At 32.0% G+C, this 10,000-nt stretch overlaps 1 protein-coding gene across 7 annotated transcripts in view; it reads right to left on the bottom strand.

Annotated features, from left to right (window-relative positions):
* Nucleotides 1-6,310: 6,310 nt before the first annotated feature.
* Nucleotides 6,311-10,000, bottom strand: part of LOC132130887 (transcription factor 4-like) — a 139,884-nt gene continuing 136,194 nt past the window's right edge. For 4 of the 7 annotated variants that reach the window (XM_059542739.1, XM_059542740.1, XM_059542741.1 and 1 more), the window contains 2 exons: nucleotides 9,420-9,576; nucleotides 6,311-7,861 (listed from right to left, as the gene is read on the bottom strand). In XM_059542739.1, the coding sequence (XP_059398722.1) occupies nucleotides 9,440-9,576 (137 nt within the window). In that variant the 3' untranslated portion in view covers nucleotides 6,311-7,861; nucleotides 9,420-9,439. The remainder of the gene's footprint in view (nucleotides 7,862-9,419; nucleotides 9,577-10,000) is intronic. The other 3 variants (XM_059542735.1, XM_059542738.1, XM_059542737.1) reach the window with 1 other exon arrangement.

The following is a 10,000-nucleotide window of genomic DNA, read 5'->3' as shown; positions in this document are numbered from 1 at the left end:
AACTGTAACAACCAATCACAGTGCACCATTCCACACACTGTAAATGGTAACACCCAATCACAGCACATCATTCCACGCACTGTAAACTGTAACAACCAATCACAGTGCACCATTCCACACACTGTAAATGGTAACACCCAATCACAGCACATCATTCCACGCACTGTAAACTGTAACAACCAATCACAGTGCACCATTCCACACACTGTAAATGGTAACACCCAATCACAGCACATCATTCCACGCACTGTAAACTGTAACAACCAATCACAGTGCACCATTCCACACACTGTAAATGGTAACACCCAATCACAGCACATCATTCCACGCACTGTAAACTGTAACAACCAATCACAGTGCACCATTCCACACACTGTAAATGGTAACACCCAATCACAGCACATCATTCCACGCACTGTAAACTGTAACAACCAATCACAGTGCAGCATTCCACACATTGTAAACTGTAACAACCAATCACAACGCACCATTTCACACACTATAGACAGTAATGGCAATGCTCTGAATACACCCGACATCTTAGTATTCCTCATCTACTTTGTACTTTGTGATCAACAAACAAGGGCTGTACAATAAATCGAATGTGATTGTAATGTACATCTCGTCAGTAAAGCCAGTTCTGTGATTAATAGTACCGGTAAATCCTCATCACATGTTTTCAGAAGTAAATTATTCAGATGCATTTAATCCACAGATCCGTAGACCACTGACAAGCTACGCTATATCGAGTTCATTAGATGAATCACATTCGATTATGAACACGATATTGCGTAGCTTGTCAGTGTTAGTGTTTTTATTAACGCCATTTATGTTTTTATTAAAGGGGTCATATGAAGCAATTTCAGTTTTTACTTTCTCTTTGGAGTGTTACAAGCCCTTGGTGCATAAAGAAGATCTGTAAAGTTGCAAAGACTCAAATCCAAAGAGATATTCTTTATAAAAGTTACGATTCGTCCACACCCTCCTAAAATGGCTCATTCGAACACGCCCCCACATGTCTACCTCATGATGTGGGAAGATTTGCATAACGCCGCCCAAATGTTCATGCAAAGAAAGAAGGCGTACCTTTTATTGTCTCTGTAGCTGCCGATGCAATGACATGGAGTTGCTGTGTGTTTCATTCCTTCCAAATGTTTGGTCCTCCAAAAGAGGACAAGACTAGAAATCAGTTGAGTTGAATTTCAACACTGTTCCACAACAGTCCAACCCAAATATTCAGATGTGTGCTGCGCATTTTATGGATGATGATGACTGGCCGTTTCTATAAAGTTGGGCAATTCAAACTATGCAAGCAGAGTCTGGCGCTTCTGACTAATTGCCTATAAGTACATATTTTATAGTTAAATAATTTGTCAATGATGATTCAAATGTGAGTTTTGAGCAGTGTAGAGTAGGCTTGCTGTTTGCATCATTTAATACAGCACTAAAAAAAAAAAAAAAGTATTGTGGATTTATTGCATCTTGGGGAAAAAACAATAAAATTTTAGAATAAATCTTTGAAAATCAATTCCTGGATTTTATTTTTTTACTGTTATTATAACCTAAAGATCCTATGGGAAAGTTTGAACACTTGCCACTTTCTTGATAAAGAAATCAATTTTTGATTCACATTAATCAAAATGGATTTGTTGCTTTGGAACCAAACTCTTTATATATAAAAACTTACATATGAAAAACATATTTTATTAATCTGGAAAACAAGACAAAAATATCCATGAAAAAAGATTTGCAGTCTAATTTATTTTATATATATATATATATATATATATATATATATATATGTGTGTGTGTGTGTGTGTGTGTGTGTGTGTGTGTGTGTCAGCTCAGTTTGTGCTTATGTTATGTTTTAAAAAATATGTTCACCCCGTTATGCACAAATTATACACATAAATCTAAAATAAAACTAAAATACAGTAATATAATATAATATGACATAATATGAATATATATTTTTTAATTTGCCTCCTGCAAAAATTAAAAATGTTTAGTCTGGATTTAAATGCTCTTCAATAGTTGTTACATGTTTGCGATTCTTATATCTAAATATTATGGTAATTTCTTGGTTAATTCATGCAAACGGATTTAAATTTGGCAGCATTTGTCCTTTTGTTATGTAAAGAAAAATCTAAAACTTTTATTCAAATAAAAGAAAACAAACAAAAAAAACAAAGCAGGAGTGCTGAAAGCATCAGGTCATAAAAATGGCACATTTATTGCTACAGATGGTCACGACATCATCGAGTTACTACAGAATGAGAACAGACAGATGATAATGAGCTTTAGAGAAACACAATAACAACATTTACAACAGAAAACAAATCAAAAGCAGAAAATGAATCAAACACACATACACGACATGACGTTTCTCTCATTCAAACACATCTGCATCTCCAAATCATCTTTAAATAGCAAAATAAAGTAACAAACGTTTATCTAAATGACTCCAAAAAGTGGAACAGTCTTGATTCAGACTCTTATTTTGACTCTTATAAAAGGATCGCAAAAATGCACTAAAGAAGCTTTAAAACAAAAATCCAGGCACTGGAACACAGCGATTCTCTGATGGTCTCGATTCTTCACTTGAGTTGCATCACCACTAACAAGAATAGAAGGCCACAGTTCATAATTGCTCACCATTATGTCTTTAAACAACCAGCTGGACTTATTCTGTGTGATCTGTAGATATTTCATTGCTGTCAATTTGCAGATCTCCTGTTGTGCTTGAACATGTTGGGATTATATTTGTCATCTTGTTTTGACATTTAATTTGAGCTAATTTCTTTTTTTTTCTCAGCTAAACCTGTGATTTGAAAGTTAACCATCTAGTTACTACAGACTAGTTTGCATATTTAATTTAGCATTCGGTATTAGACTTGTTTTCGGAGAATATCTTTAGAATTAGAATTTAAAAATACGTTTAATTCCATTTTTAACCACACTTTAAAAAAATATGTCTTTGACATCTTTTTGAAAGATTATCATTGTTTCACAACAAAATATTGCTCAATTTTTTTCTACTTAAAAGTTTTGTTTAACTCAATGTTACTCACCATTTATCTGTGAAATTTACATGCATTTTTTTTCAGTGCAGATTTATGCAAATGTTTGCATATGCATAAATCAAGAAAAACAAAACAATCTCAAAAAAATGTTTAAGAAGTCTCAATAACTTATTCCATTTGTATATGCAAATTAATTATAATAATGACTGTTTTCAAACATGTTTCCACCATTTTTATGCCATTGCTTGAATCATTATTATTATGATCGGCATTACACACTTCACCTTTAAAAACATTTGTTGTTACATTTCATGTTTAATTCAATGTTACTTGCCATTTCTTTCTAGTAATTTAGATTTTTTTTCAATGCAGACGCTAGTTTTTTTTCCAGTATGCATAATTTAAGAAAAACAAAGCAATTTGAACAATTTCAAATATATTATCTTTAAACAAGTCTTAATATCTAATGCAATTTGCTTCTCAAATAAATGCATCATTTTAAAAGTAGAGTTCGTCATAAAGACAAACAATGACTGTTTTCAAACAAGTTTCCACCATTTTTATGTCATTTTTTCAATGCTTGTCATTACACACTTCGTTTGTATTCTAGTTTAGTCTGTTTATAAATATTATGTTTAATTCAGTGATACATGCATTTATTTGTAATTAATTATGAAATTCACTTGGGATTTTCAGGTGAAATTGTTTAAAAGTATTTTTTTGTTCAATGCAGATGCTACACAAATTTCTTTTCAGTATGCATAAATTAAGAAAAACTAAATTTCATATATATACAGTATATATATATATATATATATATATATATATATATATATGCATATATTATCTTAAAACGAACCTTAATATCTAATGCAATTTGCTTCCCAAATAAATGTATCACTTTAAAGGTGAAATGGATCGTAAAGAAAAATAATGGTTGTTTTCAAACAGGTTTCCCCCATTTCTTCACCATTATTGTTTTGTTCAGCATTAAACACTTCACTTCTAAATATGTTTTTACCTGAAAACATGACCGAAATGGTGATTACATTTACGGAAACTCTTAATTGTTTGTTTGTGTGTTAATTTTGCACTGAAATCAGCACTTGATCTACTTTATTGCGGTGAAAATGTGATCTGGCAGTCGATGTGGAGGATGTTTTGAGCTTCTAGATCGTCTCTCTTTATTGAAATCACACTCAAGTGACAAAAACACAATGCATCCTTCTGAAAAACGTACTGAGAAAGCAGCGAAGACCATTTGTACGCTGTTTGCGTCAAATAATCTTTATCTCACGATCTTCCACGTGAGGAGCACTTAAATAAAAAGAGATGAAACTGCCCAGGTTTGCTTTCTGAGGATGGAAAAGATCACTTGCAGTTCAGTTCTGCATTTGACAAAAAAAAAATCAGTTCATAAAAGCAAGAACAAGTATGTACGTTATGAACAACCAAGAGGAAAACATCATCTTTTCCACTGCAATCATAATAATTCAGTTGGCTACAACAACATGATGTGGCACAAGGAGATAATTAGTCAAAAATCTTTAGCACTGGCAAAATACAACTTCAGATGTTCAAAATTTACTGAAGGACAAGAACGCTAGCATGTCTGAAGCAATGCAAAAGTACAGATGTACCACACTTTTCAATAACAGGCTTTTGTTGGAGTGTTTTCGGTAATCATTTGCACCTGAAAAACAGATGACATTGTGCATGTTGCGATCCTGCATTTTAGAAAGAAATATTTAGCCTTAAATTCAAGATTTCTGCAGTTGAATTGAATATAAAATTTGGATGACAGAGTTTTAACATAAACCTATAAAAATAATGTGATGTATATCTGTATTGTCATAATATACATGAATGAAACATACTGTACAAAAAACATGGTATTGTTTATTATTAACTATTTGCAACTATTTCATTTGAATAATCTATTTCATTTTAAATTATCGTTTTCAAAATGGATTAAAATCAACATAAATCTGTTCATTGAGAAAACAATTACATTATTTAGTTAATATTATTATGTGGAAGCTTATTTCAGGGATTAAAACAATTTAAAAAAATGTCATTGTGACTTTATATTACAATTCAGGTCTCAGTTAAATTCTGCATGAAAAAAAAAACTAGTGATTTGATTCGTGTTAGAAAAAATTCTGAATTGCGAGACATAAATGTAGCGTTGTAAGAAATAAGTCAGAACTGCGAGATACAAACGCAGAATTGTAAGAAATAAGTCAGAATTTTGTGAAAAAAATCTGAATTGCGAGATAAAACAGAATTGTGATAGAAAAAGTCAGAATTGAGATATAAATGCAGAATTGTAAAAACAAAAGTCAAAATTGTGAGTCACATTTTCAAGAAAAAAGTCAGAATTGCGAGAGAAAAAAATCAGAATTGAGATATAAAAGCACAATTTCAAGAAAAAAGTACAGAATTGTGTGAAAAAAAATCTGAATTGCGAGATAAAAACAGAATTGTGATAGAAAAAGTCAGAATTGAGATATTAATGCAGAAATTCGAAAAAAAAAGTCTGAATTTAAATTTAAACGCAGAAATTCAAGAAAAAAGTCAGAATTGCAAGGTTATATCTCAAAGTTCTATATTTATATCTTGCATTTCTGACTTTTTTTCTTAAAATTCTACAATTCTTGGAATTACGAGAAAAAAAAATTCTGAATTAACATTTTGTTTTATTCGGTCCAAAAAAAAAAAAAAAACAGTATTGCGAGATGCAAGTCAGAATTCTGAGTTTATATTTAATGATTATAACTTTTTTTCTCAGAATTGCGATAAAAAAAAGTCCAAATGATGTGATAGAAAGTTATTTTTTTTATTCTGCGGTGGAAACGAGATTTCCATAAGATTCAGTTAGTTAAAATGCATGAGAATGAAACAAATTGAATTGACTTATGATAATAATATTTATAAACCATTTAGTTTAGTTCCATTCATGAATGACTGACAAATATGCATCACATTAAGTTTATTAGTTTGCATTTGAATATGCAATTCATGAGTTAAATATAAAATGTAGGCCGAAATATTATGTCGAGTACAAGGGCCAGTGGCAAATGCGCAGCACATCCGAGTCGAATCGATGTCTCTTTACAAAAGTGAGAATGTAAAGTAATTTCTAAATGTTGACACACGTTAACGCTAATCAATCACGTCCTCATCAGGTCACATGATCAACAGCAGATCGTCAACCCTGCGTCTATTTACACAAAAATACTCAAAATGACAATGTTATTATGAAAGATGATGAGAGAGTAATCATATAGCTTTGATACCCATCTTAATATAAAAGAAAAATGTTCCCGCAAATATAAACGTACTTTTTTTGCCTACATTTTCAATGTGACACTTTCAACACACAATGAAGTATTAAAAAAACTGATACAACGCATTTCTAAACACAAAATAACAACAGCCTACATGTAAAAATATACCTTTTACATACACTATTTCAAAATAATGGTACGTTTGCATTTGTTGCATACAATTTACAAATGTCCGTGTGTTTCCCTTTCGTTTGACGAGTGTATCGACGACGTCCCGGTGACGTTATGAAAAATAGAGTCACGTCTCTCAGAGCGGACAGCGTTCGGGGCGTCTCCCATTGACTTTACAGAATGAAAAATCAATCCCCGTGAACCCCTTTCCATCTTTTTATATACTGTATATATTTATACATTTATATATATAGATTTTCGAATAGATTTGTGTCCACTTTTGGTGCCTCCCATCCATTTTTCTTCCATTTTCTGACAGAGAAACCAGTACAGACGAAGAATAGAGAGATTAAAGTACTGTACAACCACGCATTTGTACTACAGCGGCTCAACAACAAGCCTGTATTCGTAAAAGCGGATATCTATAATACAATGCTCAATGATGACTTTGAGTGGGCGGGACTGTGGGCGGAGTCACATTGGGATGGACACACCTCCTAATTACTTTTAGCCTTACAGTAAATTAAATACAGTTTTTCCAAAAAAATACTTTTATCTTTTTACTTTTTTGTTTTTTAAACTCCAGGTCGTAAAAAACCTGACTGCATAGACCTAATGACTAACTCTTCCTATACGCTTGCATCCTAGATAATGTTCTTCTCCAGTTGTGTGATGATATGAGCTCTAAAAGGCACATTTGGTTGAAGTTTCGACATGTTAAAATTGCATCAGGAGAGTCGATGGCTAGAAACAAACGAACAGACGGAGAGAAATGACCTTCCATAGGTGATCGGCTATTAGTCGAACGGAGCAAAAGTTCGTAAAATGAGCCCAAAAACCAGTTGCAAAAATGCCTCTGAATGTTCACTGTCGACATCTGCTGGTTTCAAAAGAACTAAAACAACATTATTGCAAAGGTTTGAAGGATTTTGTCAAATTCTGAGGCTGAATCCCATCCGGGTCGTTTGATTGACAGCTCCTCTCGTCCCGACTGATTGGGAATTTCCTAATTCTCTTCTATTGTTTCTCAGGATTTCCGCGAGGCACAGCTACAAAAGTTCCACAGTGTGGACATGATTGCCATGAAATCACAACATCATGATATGTTTGAGGAGTGTTTGCACATAAAAAAACGTCTTCTTCTGCAACCGGGAATGCTTGGAGGAAGATATGCACAACGGATCCCACGCGACTCTCTAATGTACAGGATAAATCCTCACAGACGCGGTCAGGAACGGGAACACGCAGGAGGTGCTCGGTATGGATGGAAGTTCGTTCGATTGGTTCATTGATTGTTTAACTGACATTCAGGGGCAGAAATGATGCTGTCAAAGGAAGTGGTCGCTCATCATTTTGATGAATTCTGGCAGCTTTGACCTGAAAGATGGACAGATGGAGAGAGGCGTGAACTTATAGTGCAATCCTATCGCAAAACACTGCAAAAGCATTTCATTTCACCAAAAAATAAAAAATAATTGCATTCTGGAGGTCTTTATTATTCAAGCCATTTAGGCACTTTCCCACTTAATTATTTAATTGCATTTAATGATTCTTGTTACTGTAATGCAGGGATGAAAACAATATTTCATGGGCATCATTTACAATAACTAATTAAAATCATTATAAAATAATAAAATTATAATAAATTATTATAATGTTTATAAAGGTAATAAAGTACTGTTATGTATGAAATGCATTAGTGAAAATCATACCGTGTGGAAATATTATATTATATTATATTATATATTATATATAAAAAAATTTAATTTCTTAATTTAATGTAAAAATTCCCATACCGTAATGCTAAATATGTAAAAAAAAGAAAAAAATAATAATAATAACAATAAAGTACATGTAATACTGTATGAAAATGATGCTGTATGGACATAATAATTTATATTATATTATATTATATTATATGTAATATTTTTGATACTTCACTTTAATTGAGATATATATATATATATTGTTTTTTATAATATTAATTTTTATAATTTATTTTATTTTATATTTATGTTCATTTTATAATAATTGTATTGTTTTTTGTAGTTTTTGTTGATCCTTAGTATAAAAACTGTTGGGTCAGATAATAACTTTTTTTAAATGAACTGAATATTACTAAAAAATAGCATAAATTAAATGCAATATAGAAAAATGTTATGCAAAAAAAAGTGGCTTTCTATTTTCTATATACTGTATACTGTATATATAATATATTTCTACTATTTTTTTTTCCTGAACGCCTCTAAAAACATAATCTTTCAAAAAAAATATCTTGTTTACCAACAGAGAATGTTTTCTGTCATCATAAAATCTGTCAATTAAAGTGAAGATGAATGAACGAAGTTTAATTCACACCTTCAATTATACCTTAATTATAAGTTGTAAACTCATTAAGTGCACATTACAGTCATCTACACAGAGAACATGAACCTTTGGAAATTCATGTGTCTGTTCACACCCATAATGCAATGTGAACTGCACTTTTCATGCTTTTTTTTTTCATGCAAACAAACAAACAGTAAAGAATTAATGTCATGATTATCATAGCATGAAATGGTCAGTGATATTGTGTACATGTATCTTTTAATGCATAGAAATATATTCTTGATTCTATTGTAAATTAACAAAATATAATACATAGTTTGAAGTCAGAATCTCTATGTACACAAATTATAACCCACACTTACGGCCAATCTGTTGTTAAAATGCGCCCATTTTTCCATTTTTAGGTTTGTTTTTGTCGCCACCCAAACAAAGCTAGTCATCTTTGATGAATTAAGTTACGTGGCATGATTAGAAATCCAAATGTTCTGCATCACTTTGCATAATAATTCTGTTTAGTAGCAGAATGAGTGAGTTAGCGAGTGATTGCAGGATTGATTGTTTTGGGACGTGAACAACAGCAGATCAGTGTAGAGGGAAATACTCTGACCATATATGGAGTGTGGCTCTTTACATTTGTCCCATGGGATTGGACGCCTCGCCCATGCTGTGGTGACCACCGGCCAATGAGAGAGGAGCACCGTCCGAAGACACCTTCTCCTCTTCCCGCCTCTTCAGACACGCCGCTTTTGGGTTGAGATTGCGCTCTGGACGGTGAGGAACACAAACACACGGTTTACTGATCACACACATGTGAACATGTGACCTGATGCAATGCTCAACTGTTGCTTTATAGCTGATAGGACGCCACCAAGAGGGACAAAAGTGTCACTACAGCAAAATACAGCTCATCTAATCTGGAACACAAAGTGTTAATAATACTCTTAAAATAATATATATTTTTTTATTATTAATTGAAAATAAAATGCTATGATATAAAAGTCATAATAATAATAATAATAATGCAATTTTATGTTGAATAAAAAAATACAGCAAATCTAAACAAGAACAGCTATATTAATAAATTTAGAAAATGGTATGCTATGTACAAGTGTTATTAATATTATTGCTAGTTATATAATAATAAAAAATACATAGAATCAATTAATCAACATAAAAATTATTAATACA

This window comes from Carassius carassius, chromosome 47 (assembly GCF_963082965.1).
Source record: "Carassius carassius chromosome 47, fCarCar2.1, whole genome shotgun sequence".
Taxonomy (NCBI): Eukaryota; Metazoa; Chordata; class Actinopteri; order Cypriniformes; family Cyprinidae; genus Carassius; species Carassius carassius.
Note: the sequence above shows the minus strand (reverse complement) of the source record. Positions and strands in the feature narration are given on the sequence as shown.